The sequence below is a fragment of the Crocodylus siamensis genome, chromosome 1, assembly GCF_052110815.1.
Source record: "Crocodylus siamensis isolate JL-2025a chromosome 1, ASM5211081v1, whole genome shotgun sequence".
Lineage (NCBI taxonomy): Eukaryota > Metazoa > Chordata > Crocodylia > Crocodylidae > Crocodylus > Crocodylus siamensis.
In genome coordinates this window covers 171608513-171627696 of record NC_143395.1, presented here as the reverse complement: position 1 = coordinate 171627696, position 19184 = coordinate 171608513, and the positions used below count along the sequence as shown (strand labels likewise).

General features: G+C 41.3%; 1 protein-coding gene across 1 annotated transcript in view; it reads right to left on the bottom strand.

The window, feature by feature from the left end:
• The window catches only part of USH2A (usherin), a 653616-nt gene that overhangs the window by 116628 nt on the left and 517804 nt on the right, over positions 1–19184 (bottom strand). The window contains exons 54-57 of the mRNA XM_090031530.1: positions 18351–18549; positions 6787–6894; positions 5714–5897; positions 3570–3727 (exon numbers count right to left, since the gene is read on the bottom strand). Coding sequence (XP_089887656.1) covers positions 3570–3727; positions 5714–5897; positions 6787–6894; positions 18351–18549 — 649 coding nt within the window. The remainder of the gene's footprint in view (positions 1–3569; positions 3728–5713; positions 5898–6786; positions 6895–18350; positions 18550–19184) is intronic.

Genomic DNA, 19184 nt, shown 5'->3' with positions numbered 1-19184 from the left:
GCTATGGGAAAAGCCACTCATGCTCCCTTCAAAACATGAAGCCTGGGACCCAGCAGGAAATAGGATGTGAGGGAAATCTACCTACTAGGCCCCTGAAGGCAACAAGGTATGGTATGTGTCTGGAAGGCATTCTAGCACCAGAGGATGTGAGGAGAGTAGTACATGGGACTGATTAAAATGAACCCTAGAGTTCTGCACATAAATTAAGGTCACATCAAGTAAATATTCAGGAGTTTCCAACCGTTCCCCCAGAAGTTTGTCAGATTTCAGGAATACATATGGCCCTTTTGCATAGCCTTAATACAATTAAGTTGATTGAGTGGCAAAGGCTTGAGGAGCCTGGGACACAGCTGTACACAGGGCAGTATGGCTGCTGCTTTTTGCAACTCCCCTCCCCAAGGGTCAGTGCCTGGAGATAGTGCTCCAGTTGCTCACTGGTCTTTGTTAAACCAGTGTTTACTGTGGAGTCTTATTTTCTTAGCCAGATTATCACTGGTTGTCAGTAAGGTCCAGAGCATGCTGAAATATTTCCCAAGTTCTTATTCCCCTTTCTCAACAGTTTCTTTTATTTTGCTTTAAAAGGATTTCTAATATTACTGAATATTCTGGACTGTAAATGAAACTTATTATCAAACTATACTACAGTATGAGGAACTTTCCAATAAAATCAAGAGTAGATTACACACAAGTCTAATTCACCTGCCTCTGAGTTCTGAATTATTCCAGGCAGTAAGGGGAAAAAAGTTTAATTTAAGATTTTAATCTTTTTCATATATTATAGTATTTTTTTTGTAACAGATTTTTTGCTTCTGAAAACTAAAAGATTTACAGCTCAGGTTCTTAAGGATCTATTAAGTATTGGTTAAATGGGCAGAGGTAATGCTAAGCATCACTACAATATTCGCTACCCTAGCCTTGAATGCAAAGTACTTTTTCCAAGTGAGCTTATTGTCAAGTGACTCTTCCATGGGTACTCTGCCTTAGATAATTATGAAGAAGAGGTCATGAAAACTTCTTTTGGAGAGTTTACTGATAAAATGCTGACTATTACTAATGTTATAAATCATTTTTTTTAAAAACTGCTTCTTTACAAACACTGACCTTGCAGAATTTGTGGGATAGAAAAGAAATCTAACAAAGAAAAATCTGAAAATGGATTAAATAAAGTCCATTAACAATGCTATTCACGAAGTTCAATACATGATAGATATATGCCTATCAACAACATTTATGTGTATGTAGAGATACAAGTTAGTGAGTGTTCTTGCTAGAAATGAACTATATTAGGTGGAAATATAGATATTGCCATTTACATATTTCTGCTCTGTCTATAAAGTCAATATTTGTACCATATCATTTTTATCATATAGATTAAATGTACTATGCTAGCAAAGATATGATCTGCATTGATTCAATATAAAACAAGATAACAAGATAACAAGATAGCTATGTTAAAGAACAAAGCACTGGCTAAATCCTAACCACTATTCACCCACAATACATTGGGCTTGTTAAGACTTTGTTTATTTAATCCAGTGGTACTCAACCTTTTGGCCCCACAGGCCAGATGAATGGTGTAAAGCCAAGTCCACAGGTTTGATTGGGTCATGGGATCTGGCACTGCCTCATCCATGTCCTGCACAGTGGGATTGGGTTCCAGGGTCCAGTCAATGCTTCATCCCACCCCTGTGTACCAGGCTTGGGTCCCAGGATCTGGCACCATCCCCTCCTGTCCTTTGTATGCTGGGATTAGGGCCTGGGGGTGCAGCAACACCTGTCTGGCCCTGATCACTGGGACCCAGTGCCCTGTCCAACATGCAGGCAGGACTTGGGACTCTCTGTGGAGCTGGAAATTTGGCAGCAAGGGAGTGGTGCCACTGCTTCTCCATTGCCAAATTTCCAGACCCGTGGGGAGCCCTGCAGGCTGGATGATGTGGTGCCATGGGCCAGATCTGGCTCTCAGGCTGGAGGTTGAGCATTCCTGATCTAATCTATGAGCCTGACCCTTGGACATGTCTCCTAAAGGTCATTATATCAGTGGTAAAGACTTCATAAAATCAGTATCTTTCAATGGATTCTGTTTTCCGTTTCTTCATGATATGGAACGAGCATAGGGCTGTGAGTTGATTTCCAATGATGTAGTGGGCATTGAAATGCAAATATTTCAACTATAAACTAAAACACTGATGCTGAATGTCACTCAACTGTGGTGGAAATAGGGATTTTAGTATTGCAGCTAGAGCCCATCTCTAAATGCATTGTTTAAGCTTACTCAATTTGCTTTGACTGGTAACAGTTGAATATAGCTGCTATAAATGCTATTAGGCACCTGGGGTGCTCACAGATAAGCAATTTGCCACTGTAACTCATGACAGTTCAAACAAAGTGCCAAGAGTTACAGTGACTCCTGCCAACCCAATGGATATTCACTGGGGGGTGGGGAGAGAGAAGAGGGATCAAGCTCCACTTTGGAGCCAATTCAGGAGGATCTGCATGTCTGCAGCCTCTCTCACCCAGCCCTGTGGTCTCCCCCATCCTCCCAGCTCCACTGCTGTTGGAAGAATGGGAGGAGGGAGATGGAGGGAGGAAGCTCTGGGCTGGGATTTGTCCAGCCTACACTAGAGAGGGGTGGGTGGAATGGATTCTATCTGCCCCCCACTCCAGCACAGGCTGGGCAGACTCCAGCCTGAAGCTCCCTCCCCGCTACCATCCTGCAGATAGCACTGTGGGGTGGGATGGGCTACATCAGCCCAGACCCAATCAAACAGAAGTTAATGGAGGCACTTTGCTCTGGAGCCTTCATCTGAAACCTCTTTAAACGAGGGTTGATTTGTTACAGAACTGGTCACTTCTAAGACATTCTGCAGCCATGCACTTCTGCCAGGGTACGGCTGCAGAGCGCTTTCAAGGGGATGATCACATAAGAAATGTCACTTCTGTCAGTGCCCATGGATTTCTGTAATCCAAGCTGACCTTTTCCACATAAACCAGAAAAACCAGAAATCCTGACTAGCCGCTAACATTTAAAGTTTAGAAACAATGAGGTGAGACTAGGGAGAAGATAAGCAATTTCGTATGCAGTTTTAAAATTTCACTTGCTCTGCAGGAAAGGAGTGGGTCTGTTACAAGAGCTTAATATCATTCACCTCAGCAGGTCATTGGCATTTTAAGGCTCAAAAAAGCAGCTACAAACATAACAAACTAATCCACAACCCAGCATGACCTAAAAGGAAGATGGAAACTTTTCTCTAGCAGGCAGACATTTGTGTCTTTTCCTCGATAACGGATAATACTTAATAGTGGTTTACACATTCGAAGTCATGTAAAAACTTAATTAATTAACCCTTGCACCATCTGTATCAGCCATGAAAATCAATATTATAATAATATCAGGTGTCTTTAAGAAACAGCTGCCTGAAACACCAGCTACATAAATCATAAGGGCCCTTTTTAACAGCAAACACAAGGAATAAGAGACCAGAATAGAATATGCGACTTGCTAAATGAGTTAACTTCCCATAGCTATCCTTTGTTTTGCTACAAGGTACTATATCGAAAAATGTTTTTACCTGGAGTGTTCCAAGCTAAAAATATAGAATGTGCATCCATTACTGTGACATTATATGGAGCATGGATATTCTCTGGTGTTTCTACTGGTGTTTGTATAATATATTTGTCACTGCTGTGGCTGCCACCCCCAGTGCTGGCTTCCAGCTGGTAAACATATCTGTACAAACACAAAAACAGCAGCAATAGAACTATGGTTAAATGCTTTAGGTGTGTTTGTGTTGGAATTATTCCCATTTTTACCAGTTTAAGATGCACAGATTGTCACACTATATACTGCATTGGAGTTCACATTTTCACTTTACGAGTTTTCATATGAGAAAATTCACCCTCATTCAGTTAATCTAACTAATACTTATATATTACAGTTCATAGCATTTTTAATAGGAAATGCTTAGCAATATCAGCATTGGACAAGTGAAGTACTGAAAACATTTGCAGATTTCAAATGTTGACTTTAAACCAGTATATGCAGTATAGGCGCTACTTCACAGTTAGGGTGGCTAGGATCTGGAACCTACTTCCAAGAGAAGTGGTGCTGGCTCCTACCCTGGGGGTCTTTAAGAGGAGGCTAGATGTACACCTTGCTGGGGTCGTTTGACCCCAGTACTCTTTCCTGCCATGGCAGGGGGTTGGACTAGATGATCTACTCAGGTCCCTTCTGACCCTAAAAACTATGAAACTATGAATTATCCACCCACCCAAGAACTGTCTGTCTGCCACAGAACTTTGCTGAGTCAACTCAGTAGTTCTGCATTGGTTAAGGAAGAGAACCAGATTTTTCTCTTTTTAAACAATAATTAAGATCATTCCACAGTTTATGGTAAGCTTTTCAAAAGTGTCTTTACATTCTGTATGACATTTTCAGAAGAGATTAGGGCACTCTGGGCCAGATTTTTTAAAGTGCCAAGGCAGCTAATGGTGCAAATAAAAGCACCTTGTGGGTCTTTAAAAGTGCACCTGTATCCCATGAGAACTATGCAGACAGAAGTCCAGCCTCCAGCTGTAACACAGAACAATTTTTGCAAAGCCTTCTGTGTTACAGCATCACCCCGGATCAAACAGAAGTTCACTGTTGGTTCCAGGGGGGAGGGGAATTTGGCTGTGGGCTGGGAGCCTGCAGCCAGGGTTCAGAACAAGAAGAGGGAAAGGCAGTGGAGGGAGCATATTATTGAAGCCCCCCAGCTGGTGCTGAAGCTTGTTCTTGCTCCCTCACCCTCAGCTAGTTCCCTCAGGGGAGCTCCAATACACTCACACCACCCTCCAGGGGGAATTGAAAACCCCCAGACTGAACTCCCTCTGCTCCCTTTCCCCACTCTCATTCTGAAAACAGCAACAGGCTAGGAGCTGTGCAGGCTCAAGTTACAAAAGATTTTGAAAGGTCCTTATCTAATACCTCATGCCATGAGGGGTCAGATTTTAATCCAATCAGCATTTTGAAGCTGTCTACAGTCATGCACTGGTGTTTAGTCACAGCTATAAACTGCTTTCTGTGGCCAGATTGGACAAAAAATTGTCACTTCTGTCTGCACCCTCCATGAAAATCCTAGTATTTGCTTATCAGCACTTTCATCTTATCTGCCATTTTTAAAGTGCCTAAGTTTCCTTTTCAAGAGCCATAAACTCTTTTAAGAGCTGTTAAAACCCTCAGAGAGGCAGATAGGCAATTACTAAGATTTTTAAAAGTGCTTGCACCAGAGGTATAGCAGAGCATCTCCACACCTAGGGCAGCTGTGACAAATGGGAAGTGCCAGGATGCTGCAATGCCAGTTTGGTAGTGCAGTCATCTACCTCTAACATGGGGCTATATTTGTGCACCTCTCAAAGGCATTACCTAGGGCTGCTGCCCCACTCACTCCCTCTCAGTTACACTATTGATTTTCACCAGATGTATGTATGCCACTTGAAAATGAGATTTAAAAATTTTGATTTTCACATGGAAAATGTAATCGTTTAAATCAGTATAATGTGCAATTTTATTGTATGCTTTTACCAATAACCACATATCATGTCATTTTATTACTACATAATACATATTACTGTTAATTCTGCTGTATCATTTTAGTGAAAGCTGTAAATAAACTACTACTAAATGTAATTCTTAAGCTCCCTTTAACTCTTACCAAACTTTTGTATTAGACCTTACCTATTATTGGGCTGCAGACCAGCATCAGTGAAATTCAGATCTCTGCTGCCACCCTGGAAAATCTCCTCTCCATTACGAAGCAATCGATAACGAGAAATGAGCCCATTGGGCTTTTCTGGTTCGCTCCAATAGAATTCTACTTCTGTTGAGCTGACTATGATATGACGAGGCTTTGACCATACTCCTGTTAATATCAGCACACTAGTACTTTAGCCATTTAACATAATTAAACATGAAGGCTCAGACTGTTTGTATCTATGTATCTTGTGCAGTCCTTTGTGATAGTTTGAAGTAAGGTTAAAACACTACCAGACAGAATAATAGATTTTTCTATGTAAGTATTCACATTCACTTTGCACCAGTGGAAATAATTCCACAAGATGCAGGGTAATGGGGGGTCAGGCCCAGAGGCTGATGATCACAGCACTAATACTGCTCGATGTATCAGCCTACATTTATTTATTTATTGTATAAGACCAGACCATTTCAACTTGCTCTAGAAATCTATTACTTCAGAGCAAAGTTTGGAAACTGTCACAAAAATAAAGACCCAGAAACAAAGGATGGCATTTTAGTTCTCTTTGGTTGTCTAAGTGTCATTTTTGGCACTTGTATTCGGGTAGCAATACTGTTTCCCAGAAACACAACCCTGTACATATAGACAAATACCTACATACATGCCTGAGCACAGCGCCTGGAAAGACTAGCCCTGCTAGTTTAGTGGTTAGAGCGCTTATATAGGAAGTGAGAGACTCAGGTTTGATCCATGCTCAAAGTGAGTTTAAACCTGTATCTGTCATCCATGCACAGTCCTCTGACCACCCTATTATGGGTTGGGCATTGTTCTAGCCCCTCCCTGGCATGGCTATGCTACTTAGTAATCCAAAGAGAAATAAAATACTAGCCATACTGGCTTAGCATAATTATGATAAAAATATTGTAGTGAAAGACAATTTTTTTCTTGTGTGAATGAATGCAGAATAATTTCAAGAAACTCACTGGAGTTTGGCGTATTTATGATAGCAGAAAATTTGACCCTCAATGACAGTATTATGAAAATGTCCTTTGCTTACCTTCAGGAGCCGCTTGCAATGTTTGAGCAGAAAATGGCTGGCTGGAACTACATCCTGCAGATGTGCATGCTGTCACTGTGAAACTGTAGTTAGTATGTGGTTGGAGACCTAGAGCAAAGCAGAAAATGTTCATATGGTCACGTTGAGAGTAGACCTTATAAAAGTGCTAAATTTCTGAGCTAAAGGTAAGAGTTGGGTAAGTTCAAAGGATCAATATTTCTAGTATTTCTAAGGTATGGCATTACACTGGATGGTCTTAGCATCCACAATAATATCATTTTTTCAGTTAAGCTTTAACACATCTCCCTTTCTATGCTTAAAATTTGTGATTACAAATGACTGCAGACTCAGTTTATTATATTCAGATACTTGCCTTAAGTTCAGCAGTTAAATGCTTGAATGACTTTTGATTTGACTTATCTTATTTGGAAACAAAAAAATGAGGCTGTTATTTACAAATGTAGCCTTTGTCTACATACACATTGAAATGGTAAAACTGTTGCAAATCTGGATACATACAATATCATAATACTTTAAAAGCCATGGCACAGCTTATCAGAACTAGGCCACATCTACACTGTGTAGATCATACAGACATAATGAAGCTCTAGCTTTAAACTCCCTACTTTGGGTAAAGATTGTGGTGCATCCATGGTATCAGGGAGCTCAATGTGGGATAACCATTTGAGTTGGACATCTGATTCTCTAGATCTTCCTGTGAACTGCACTGAGTTCAATGTTGGTATACTTTGACTGAGGTGTACACTGGAAATCTGTTAAGTACATGAAGTGAAATTCTGTCCCCACTGAAGTCAGTGACAAAACTCCCATTGAGTTATGTGGGTCAGGAATTCACCTAAGCATTCCCATAGATTTTTGGTACCTTCACTTCCATTCTGGTAATAACATCTGCAAGAAAATAATGCATTATTGCCTTTGGTTCTAGCCAGACACCTGAAAGATAGAAGTACATAAAAAGCAGAGATGCTAAGACTAAGTCCCACAAAAGGACTTGGATGTTCAGTTCCAGGAGTGGAATTTACAGACCAACTTAGGTATATACATTACATATACAGCTACTACTCACTTAACTTCGTAGCTACAGTCTTGAAAAATGCGACCTAAGAGAAACAGTGTTAAATGAATCAATTTCATCAAAGTAGTAACTTACTAGCAGACAGCAACCAAACAACATTATAACCAAACGTTGCGTGACTTTAAATGGGTATACTCTCTAACAGATCAGTGACGTAATAACGAAACAACATTAACCGGGGTGACGTTAAGTGAGGAGTACCGGTACAGTGAATGGGAAGAAGCAGGTGCCTAAGAATAGGATTCACAAGAGCCAGTATACTGAGCAAAGGAATATCTAAGCTAGCCAACAAGAAATGAATGAGATAAGTGAGCCTGCACTCCTTCCTCCCTCCTTGAGTTAGGCAGGACCCTGAAGCCTTGAGGTAGGCATTTATATGAGACTCTGATTCATTACCAAAAGCTGCTTCCCAGATTTAGGCACCTATGTTGACCCCTTTGATCATGGATAACTCTCTTCCTGGTAACGGCTGATACAAATAATTGCTTAGTGAGAAGAACGTCTAGGATGTATAATATTTGGGTTCTAGGCACTCCTCAGCCTGAGGGGTTTCAAACCTAAATCTCCCAGGAGAACTTCTGGTACAGTGGAAGGGAGCAAAGAGAAGCTAGGTGGAGGGAAACGGTGACTGGATGGGCAAGGAAACTGGTGACCAGGAGTGATAACTGAGCGGGGAGACTGGTACTGATGGATAAATACACTACACCCGGCAGCAGCGGGGTGGTGAGTTGTGCCCCCACTGCCATGCGGGCACAGGGCGCATGGCCACAGTATGTCCCCTGGGGCAAAGGCAGCAGGATGGAAAGCACTGAGTCCGCAGAAGGCAGCCCACATCTGCTTGGCTCCACTCTGGCTGTAGCAGGGGGGTGAAGGGGCAGAGAGCAGGGAGGAGAGCAGGCATGTGCCACCCCATCCCCAGTTTGGCTTAGTCCACCCAGCCTCCCTGACAGGGCATAGAGGCTCGCTCCACGCTTGGCTGCAGCAGCACTAGGAGGGGATGGGGCCCCTCCCCCACTGAAGTCCATACATTCATGTGTATCATGGGATGCGGGAGGCCTCTTTTCTGTTTGCCCAGGGCCCCATTAAATCATAATCCACCACTGCTGCCACTGTTTCCCCTAGTGCCCCCTGGCATGACAAGGAACAATGGATACAAGTTATTAGAGAGTAGATTTAGATTAGACATCTGCAAGAACTACTTCACAGTTAGGGCGGCTAGGAACTGGAACCAATTTCCTAGGGAAGTGGTGCTGGCTCCTACCCTGGGGGTCTTTAAGAAAAGGCTTGATGACTACCTGGCTGGACTCATCTGAGTCCAGTCTTTTTCTCCCGCCCAGGCCGGGGATCAAGTTTGAAGATCTCAAGGTCCCTTCCGGCCCTACTTCTATGATTCTGTGACCTGTGCAGCAGAGCCAAGGAGAAGATTCCACTTTTCAAGGGTAGCAGGCAACTGCCTTGGCCATGAAGCCATCCTTTCTCTCCTTGCTGTTCTCTGCTTCATTCACTACACACCTTCTAACTTGTGCTACAAATAAGAAAGGGATGGTACAGAGAACAATCTCCTTCACTACACAGTGCATGCCCACAGAAGTACACCATGTTCACAGGGTAAGAGAGGAGTTCAATGGAAAAGATATTTTATGATCTTGGAATTAAAGACATCATATTCTACTAAGGCAAAGGCAACAATACCATGATTCTGATGTTTCCTAACTTCAGTGTTTCCACTCACAACCTTAATTATGTTCTTTTAATGCAACTGGAATATAACTTTTGTGTATATTTGTAATTACTTTAAAGAGAGAAAAAACACTTGAGTCCTGTGACAAGGAAAAAACTTGAATGTTATGTCTCTGTTTAAAGCCAGTTATGTGATTCCTTCATTTAAAAAACAGATGCAGACTCAGAGCAACAGGGGGCTAGAAAGATAAAACAATGAAAGGAAGACACACAAGCCACTCACAAATTGAACAGGATGTGAAAGAGAAAATAGAGAGATGACTCAGAGGGACTCAGAGGGACAACCCTGACTGTAACCTAATCATGAACTAGAAGAGAAGAAAAATCATCTGAGCATTCTCTATAAAAGTAAGAGGGGAGGAAATGACAGTTGCAGACTAGACAGAGGCAAAGACATGGAGGAAAGCCAAGTATTTAACATTTCAGGGTAGAAAAGATTACTGTGGCAACAAATTACTTGAATTCCCCTAAAGGGAGTCATGTTCACTTTTAAAGGAAACATGTATAAGAGAGCATACTCATTTGCAGCTGTATATTAAGGAAAGAACATGGAATGTAACAGAGAGAGTGGGCAAAGTTTCCCCACATTTATTGGAAAAATTTGGATGCCTGAAAATTTCTAGTCTTACATGTGAATTGTTAGAACATTATAACTGCCATTAACTGGGTCAGACCATAGCTCCATCTTCCCCAGTATCCTGTGTCACATAGTGGCAGAGAGTAGATGTGGAAAGGGAGTGAACAGGGTATGACCAATTTGTCCCTTGTTCCTTGCAGCCTCCAGCATTTAAGGTCCAGGAAGTTCTGGTTCAGAGGATGTACCCCTACCTCCCATGTTCAATAGCTACTGATGTGCCTCTTCTCTAAGAGTTTTTCCAATCCCATTTTGAATCTGGTTGAACTGTCGGTTCCACATTTTAATTATGTACTGTGTAAAAAAGAATGGTTTTTGTTCCTTTTACACTTACTACATACTAGTTTAACTTTGTGACCCTTAGATCTTCTTTTTTGAGAGATAGTAAATAAAAAATCCCTATTTACTTTCTCTCTACCACTTAGTGGGTACATAGAGATGTTTGGGGAGGTTAGGGCATGTCAGATTGCATTAAAAATGGCCACCAGATCTAACTTAGTTCACCCAGGTGCAAACCTTACATGTCAGGTGCAAACAAGTGCAGCTCCCACCTGTAACTCAAAGCCATTTTTGCAAAGCAGTCTCAGTTACAACATTACCTTAGACCAAACAGAAGTTCACTGTAGGTTTCGTGGTGGGAGGGAATCTAGCTTCTGGCTGAAAGCCTGCAGCCAGGTTCCCGTTGCAAAGGCCAGGGCTCTTTGCTAGTGCTGTTTTCAGAATGGGAGGGGGGGAAGGGCAGTGGAGGAAGCTCATTCTTGGGGTTCCCCAGCTGGTGTTGAAGGGTGGGATGGATGAGTTGGAGCCCCACCCTACCTAAGGCGGGGGGCTGCAATACACCAACCCCACTCTCTGGGAGAGGCTGAAACACACCCCCCATTCTGAAAACAGTGACAGGCTGGGAGCTCTGCAGACACAAGTTATAAAAGACACTACATGTTATGACATCTTTATCTGATACCTCATGAAGCAAGGGGTCAGATTTTCACCCAGTCAGCCATTTTAAGCTGTTTGTGGCCATGCATTTATGCTTGGTCACAGCTATAAGATACTTTCTGCAGTCAGATCAGGCAAAATTGTCATTTCTGTCTGCACCTTTAGATCCCTAGTTAGGTTGATCTAAGTGAGAACTGCACAGAAGTTCATGCGTTAGAGCAGTCTAAAACTGGTCAACCTGATTTAAGTTAACCTTACCTCTGAGGTACCCTAACTTAGCATAGGTTAGCCATTTTTAGACCATTCTTACTGTCTTGAACTTCTGTACAGTTCCCAAAGCAACCCTAGGGCTCATCCCTGGGGGGGGAGATTGTATATCTTGGGGCGGCAGAAGGTGTTGGGGGGTGCTAAAAACACCCTGGTGCCAGTGGGGGGGAAAGATAAGTAGGACAAGCACATCCCTGGGGCTTGGGCAAGCAGCTGGGCTTTCCCAGCCATTGGGCTACACTGGTAACTGTACAGAAGTTCAAGACAGGCTAAGTACAGATAATCAAAAAGCCCAAGGCTGAATTGTTTCAATCTTCTCAGTTTAGTCTAAGCTGCATAGATTGAACTGATAAGCAAGTGAACACACATTCTCTTTTGATTCCAAAAATGAAGCCACATGCTTGCAGTGGCCCAGGGCAGAAGCTTTGGGGTGCTAGAGCATGCCTCCCTGCTCAGTTGGAGAAGACAGCGTGGACCAAGGCTATCCTACCCATCCTGCGAGGGGGAGGGGGTTGTATGGGAGGTGTAAAGCATTGTGGGATGCTGAGGAACTTTGAGATACCTTGAATCTGGAGGGGATCTGGAACAGAAGTTCAATAAACTGATTTAACCTAAATCAGTGAAGTCTGATACTATGTCCATCCAGGCTTATCTTAAACTGGTTTTAGCCATTTGGAAAGTGGGTTATGTGCCCTGAACTTCTGTTGTGCTACAGATTTGAACTGGTTTCTGATCTCTTATACTGGGTTATACATAATTTCTGTCCCTAGCCATAGAGAGGTATAAAAATGGCAAACACTCCACAAATACCTCCTGTCCCTCTGATCCCCCCTGCAGACCCTGCCTTCCCCCTGATTTACCTTGTGGATTCCCTGCTCCCCGCTCCAGAGCTTGCTTTCCCTCCTGATCCTCCCCAAGGGTCCCTGCTAGCCCCCCATCCCAAATTACCTTAGATTGAATGGCCATTTTTAACTTGAATTAACCTCCCCAAATGTCTGTACAGAGCCAGTATTTTATAAACCTTTATCATGCCTCTCATCAAGTGTCTCTTTTTCTAAACTGAATCGGCCTAGCCTCTTCAGTCTCTCCTCATATAGAAGCCCCTCCATACCACTAATCATTCTTGTTGCTATTTTCTGAACCTTCTCTAATTCTTCTATATTCTTTTTGAGTTGTGGGGACCAAAACTGGGTACAGTATTCAAGGTGTGGACATGCTATAGATTTATAAAGGGACACAAAGATACTTTCTATTTTGTTTACAATTCTATTCTTAATTTCTAACGTTTTGTTTACTTTTTTGAAGACTGCAGAGCATCGAGCTGATGTTTTTAGTAAATGGTACACAATAACTCCCAGATCTCTTTCTTGTGTGGTAACAGCTAATGTAGAACCCACCACACTGTAGGTATGGGGTTTTTTGAGGGGCAGGGAGGGGAAGTTTATCCATGTTCATCACTTTACACTTATCTACAAGGAATTTTATTTGCCATTTAGTTGCCCATTTGTTCAATAATGCAAAATCCTGCTGTAGTTCCTCACAATCTGACTTGGTGTTTCCCAGTTTGAATAATTTTATACGATCCACATATTTGGGCATCTCACTACTCATCCCCTTTCCAAATAATTTATAAATATGTTAAAAAGCACTGATCCCAGCACAAATTCTTGAGGGACCCCCTTGGACCCTACTGTTTACCTCTTGCTATCCTGAAAGCCGACTATATATATTCACTCTTATTTACTATCCTTAAACCAATTTTTAATCCATAAGTGGACCTTTCCTGCAATCCCACGACTTGTTAAAGTGGATTTTGACCTAGAACTTGCTAAAACATGCATAAGATAAAATCCCTACTGCAAAGGGCTTGCAAGCTGTGTAATTACCAATAAACAATAAGAAATGTGATAATTTAGAAGTCAAACAGTATTTCACTTGTGAAATTTTTCCAAGTAGATTTCAATTCAAAGGGGAGTTTTTCCTTGGAATTTTAGCCTACAAATATTCCATTTTTATAGTCAGTCAAATTTACAGCTGTATCATCTTCTGTTTTTTCAAGTGGTTGTCAAAAACAGTTCCTACAGAATGTATTATCCAATCAGTCAATCAATCATTTCCAATACTATTCGTCTCCACTTGTGGTCATGGCTCCAGCAAGGTCAGCAATTATCTCCAGTACTGACAGTCCTAGGCCACCACCACATGTGCTTCATTCAGCAGGATGTCAAATTGCTGAACACATTTTCTCCTCAATAAATACTACTAATGATTCATCACAGTATGAAGATAGGGTTGACCAATGATAGCCCTGTACTATCACCTACCATCTACAAGTCTTAAATGAAGTCTACCTGTATACAGAATAATTTCATGCAATTTTGTCACAAAATTCTAGAGCCTTGTTTTCTAATTGTTATTTTAATGTGTCCACAGAAACTATTGATAAAGTACATTATTTTGGATAGGTTCTTTAGTCAAGGACAAAAATAGAGTTAAGAATGACTGGTACAATTTTCAAAGCTATTGCTGCTGAAGAGGGCACTCTTAGCTTTCTTTTTGCAGCAATAGCCCTAATTATTTTATAGTCAATCCTCCCCTCCTGCTTCCCCCTGCCCCCACAACACAGAGTATTAGCAGGCCCATTTGTAAAGTAGTAGTAACACAAAGTGAAACAATGCCATAACTGACATCCAAATTGTTCTGTACAGGGTAGTGGAAGTGTTCAGTAATAAATGATATAAAAAGGTCTTTTATTGACAAGCTGCCATGTGCTGTTTGCATTAGAGAATATGAGAAGATGATGGCTGCTGCCCCCAGGTCCCAGTGGCATTCAACTCAGTGAGATAGCAGAAAATGCTTCAGTTTACTTAAAGCATTGATAACACCTCTAAATAATTAACTGAGGACTTCCTGTCTTCAATTACTTAATGCTTTTTTTAACATCTTGAGAGGATTATAAGCAATTTATGGATTTCACATGATGAGTGCATTCACCGCTATTCCCACAAAGCATTTATGGGATCATGTTTCCAAAGCTTTGATGTAATTAAAAATAAGCAGCAAGACAATGGTGCAGTGGCAAGGTGCAAGCCTTCTTCTCTGTTATTTGTAAGGCCCTAGATTCAAAGTCTCAGGAAAGACTAATGCTACAGCTTCATTAACGTTCAACTGTTGCTCTGGGAAAACCAGAGGTTTTGAAAAAAGATGAGAAAATCAAAACACACATCCACAGGGGCTGAGACAATAGTTAGTTCAAATATTTGAGATTATGTGTGAAATAAGCTTGATTATTTAGCTCATTCTGTGAATTTAGAAAGTAATAATTATCCAAGTTGCAAAACCACTGTCATGAATCCAACAGTATGCCCTAATGCAAGACTTGATTCTTACTAACAAAAGAAATACTCCCCACAATTTTTTTGTTGGCTTAGCAAGACAGTGCAGAGAAGGCTTACTGGGATGGCTCTGCTAAATAAAAATAGATTGTTCCTTATCTTTCCTCCCTAGCAAGTGCCTCTGAAAAACTATTTTGTTTGTACTCATACTAAAAATGAGGCCCTTTGGAGGCAGAAACTGCTTCTTAAGGGAGAAATAAGAGTATTAGGTGTTTTCTAATAGGGTTTCAGTCAGTGACCTTATGGAGGTCATCAGCCCTTTTTCAAAAACAGATTGCCCGCCTCTCTCAAAGAAGCAATTCTTAAGTGATTGCACAAGAAGCCATCCCTATTTTGATGATCTTCCTAATTACCCCAATCCTAATCTCCATTTATTAAAGAAGACAACAAAGGAACATGAAACAAAACAAATCTGGCAGTACCCCAAATACTCAGATTTCCTGGTACAGTTATTTTGGTTTTAGATCTGAGTCTGATCTATGGCCTGCAATTGGTCTTGCTAGTTGTTCATTTCTTCCAGACGTGGACAAAATCAAGATGATTTTACTGATAATTTTGACACTGCTCACCACAGCATTTTATGCTCTCCTTCCTCTTCTTTGATGGATACGGGGGCCTTAGACTTTTAGGGAGGAATGCAATGCCTCTGGGACAGTTGTTTAAGTTATTTATTTCACAGGACCAAGGAACTGAAGTTGCTCTGCTTATTTGATGCCTAAAATGGGACTGGGGCTTTGGAGAGGGGGAACAAACTGAGACTCAACTGGAAAAGCCTGAAATAAGGCTGATAATTAGGGAAAAGTAATGGTGGATTATTTGCCCATTTTTTATTACACTGCTCAGAATCTGAGGGTATTATTAGATCTTAGCTGCTTCTGAAAAAGAAAGCCTTGGAATTTAATGTAAACTACAAGTTTCTGGCAATGCCTGAAATCAAATTTCTTTGATTTGGTGCCTGAATAAGGTGCCTAAATATGGATTTGGGTGTCTAAAATATGTAGTTGTGTTTTTATGGGAAGTGGGGTTATATATCATGCACATATGCATACACACACACACACAAATGCATCTTAGGAGTAGGCTTGAAGTAAACCCTCCAAACCTTAATATATGTGTGAAGTCTAAAATCCAGGTTTGAAATTTTAAGGTAAAGTTCTAGCCCTAGTTCACAGAGATGGAAGAACAGAATGGGTCAGGACTCTCCCCTCCTTCTGCCCTCGCCCGCCCACCAAGTACCCCTTTCAATGGCTGCTTCTACAATACAAAAAGCAGTGGGGATTCCTTCAGAGTTAGGAAATTCAGAAGTGTGAGACCTGACAGAGCTGCTCTATATTGTACCTTCTTTAGGTATATAACCTGGAACCCCTTTAAGGGAAGGCTGCCTTTCATTTAGCCACATCAAGCTGGTAAGCATGAATCCATCAGAGCTTGGGATTGAGCACACAGAATTTTATAGCTATACACCTAATTCTTTTTCCAAGCAAATTTTTATGGACACATTTTCAGCAGCATTTTTTGTGGACTCCTTATTTCTTTCATTATTTAAAATCTATAGTGAAGTGGAAAAACTTACGGCACATGGCTATACTAACAGATAAAATATCGGGATGCTTTGAACATCCATCTAATTGTAATGCACACTGTATGGCTTTCATATTTGTGTATGGTACTACTATGGGGGACTTCTATAATCTTGGGTGATCTTCAACAGAAAGGGCAGTAGCTATACCATTAGGACCCCCAAGACTGCAACTAAAGTTAGAAGGAAAGAAAACTTAAAATATACACTTTCTTAAAATATACAAGTGCAGAAATAAGACCTCAGATTCAGGGTCTAATAGGATAAAAGCAAAAGTGTCTGAAAGTTAGAATTTTACTCTTTTGCTTGCCACAAACATTTCTAAATTCAGTTTTGTTTCATCATGTCCCAAACTATTACTAAGAGACTATTATATGAAAGCAATACTTCTTTAATATCAATGTCAAATCTTTTGTACTCTCACTTTATTGACTTTCTGGGCTTCTTTCAAAACAAACATGCTATAGTAGATGTTCATGAGTTTCTGGGAAATTATTAAGAGAGACAAATGCTTTTCTGAATATTTTTCTTTATTGAGCATCAACAAAATGCTTGGCTGAGGGAAAAGCAAGATGCTATTGCTATAACCAAAGGGCTTATACTCTAAAATCAGTTACAGGAAAAAACACAAAGCAAAACCCTCCAAGCACCAGCTGACAGGCCACTCCCAAGATGATTTCACAGTTTCTGTTTTCCTGTAATCTCAAATACAAGAAACCATAGCCTGTTTTCCCTTATACTGATGCAAATCCAGAGTATCTCCAGTGGAATTCTCCATTAACACTGTGAGACAGAGAGCAGAATCTGACTTAAAGTATACAAAACTAACATGTCTTGTCTGACACTTTTCATCAAGTATGTGTTCTCCACTGATATATGGGGCATATTTTAATGTTTGGAAATTAAATTCATTATTATTAACAGAAAAACAAGAGACACCAGCTGCGGAAAAATGCATTAATTAAAATAGATTAATGTTTGTGACACCAACTGAAAATATTTCTTGAGCTGCAGGCAAAACTTGGGACTTAAAAGTTACACAGAAGTGGTGGTATCAATATGGTAAGAAGTAGGGGTGTGTGAAATGGGCCATATTTGATTTGGATTTAGCACGAATCGGGGACAGTTATTTGATTTGTTGATTTGGATCACTGTCCCTGATTTGTTTCGGATGAATCCGAATCTGAAGATTCAATGCTGATTCAGAAAATCAGTGATTCACCCATAGACACAGCTTTAGATGTTTTTTCTATATACCTTGAGGTACCAGGCATGGCTCGTGGATGCTGCAATGGTAGGGGCAGATGGTACATCCCACAGGAGCGCAGGGGGCCCCCCACATGGTTGGAAGTGAACTCAGCAGTGGACCAGAAGTACTTCTGGAGAGACAGGCCCTCCCCCCTGCACCGCTCCATCTTCGCAATTGGCCACAGTGAGACCCTGGGTGTCCCTCCAGACCCAGAAGGCACCAGTCGCTGAGCTGCGGGGGGGGGGGGGGGGGGGCTCGTGATCCCTGGCAGATCCAGAAGTGGACCAGAAGTGCTTCTGGTCCACTTCCGGGTCCACTGCTGAGTGCACTGAAGACCGCCCCCTGCTCCTGTGAGACGCTTCATCCACCCCAGCATCTCAGCATTAATGAGCCACCTGGTACCTTGAGGTATGTAGAAAAAACATTTAAAGCTGTCGCTATGTCTGAATCAGTAAATTTTTCCAAATTTCTCCAAACTGATTCGGAGGCTTCCAATTTGATTCAGAGAATTTAAAGGGTCTCCTGATTTGATTCAGATTTAGAGATTTAGCCACTGAATCGAGTCGAATCTCCGCCAAATCAAATCAGCCACCGAAGCTTCACACAGCCCTAATAGGGTCTTATATCTGAGAACAGGGCATTACCTTCCCAGAGCGTTGCATCCTTACCTGATACAGTATGCTGCATTGTGCCCGCAGTGTCAGTGTATATAAGCCCTTTTCCATCTTGATTGATGTGGTACTCTCTGATGATACCATTTGGTTTCCTGGGTATGGTCCAGCTCAAATGCAATGTTGTTGAGCTCAAAGCAGTGACTGTTGGTGGCTGAACACTCTTTGGGATTCCTTGGACAGTGACTGCAACTACCTGAAGACACATAAATTAAACAGCAATTTATTGTAATAGTGCACTAGATACTCTGATCAATGAGAATGTCACTTTTGTTTTAAAATGTTGTTGTTTGGTCTGGCATATCATTACCAAGGGCCTGAAGAACGAGTTACTTTCCTCCTTCCCCCCAGCCTTCTTTTTTCCCAATGAAATCTGACCTTGAATACATTACATAAGTCTATGTCTACAGTTTATAACAACAAGTTCACAACATTTCAGCTGTAGCGTGTAGCACAGGATGAAACAACAAAAAACGTCTTGCTAGAGAACTCCTGATAACTCTCTTCCATATGGTTCCTCAGTGTCTTTGCATTTTAATGGCCTGATTTCCTATATTTTAAGCACCAGTAAACATGGGGCTAAACTTCCTTGCATCCACTAAATCTGCATGTTATCAGTTCATAGCTGCTGATTCTAATTTTTTTTTAAAGGACCCCAGAAGGCTTTCAAAGGACAGCACGATTTAGAATTCACTCAGATTGTTTCAAAACTGAAACAAAAAATAGGTCAGTGCTAAACTCCCAGATGCACAGAACTGTAGAACCGGAAGAGTCTTCCACGCTGTCATGTCTAGTCATTCCCAGTTGCAGGCAATCATTTGTCCACAGGAT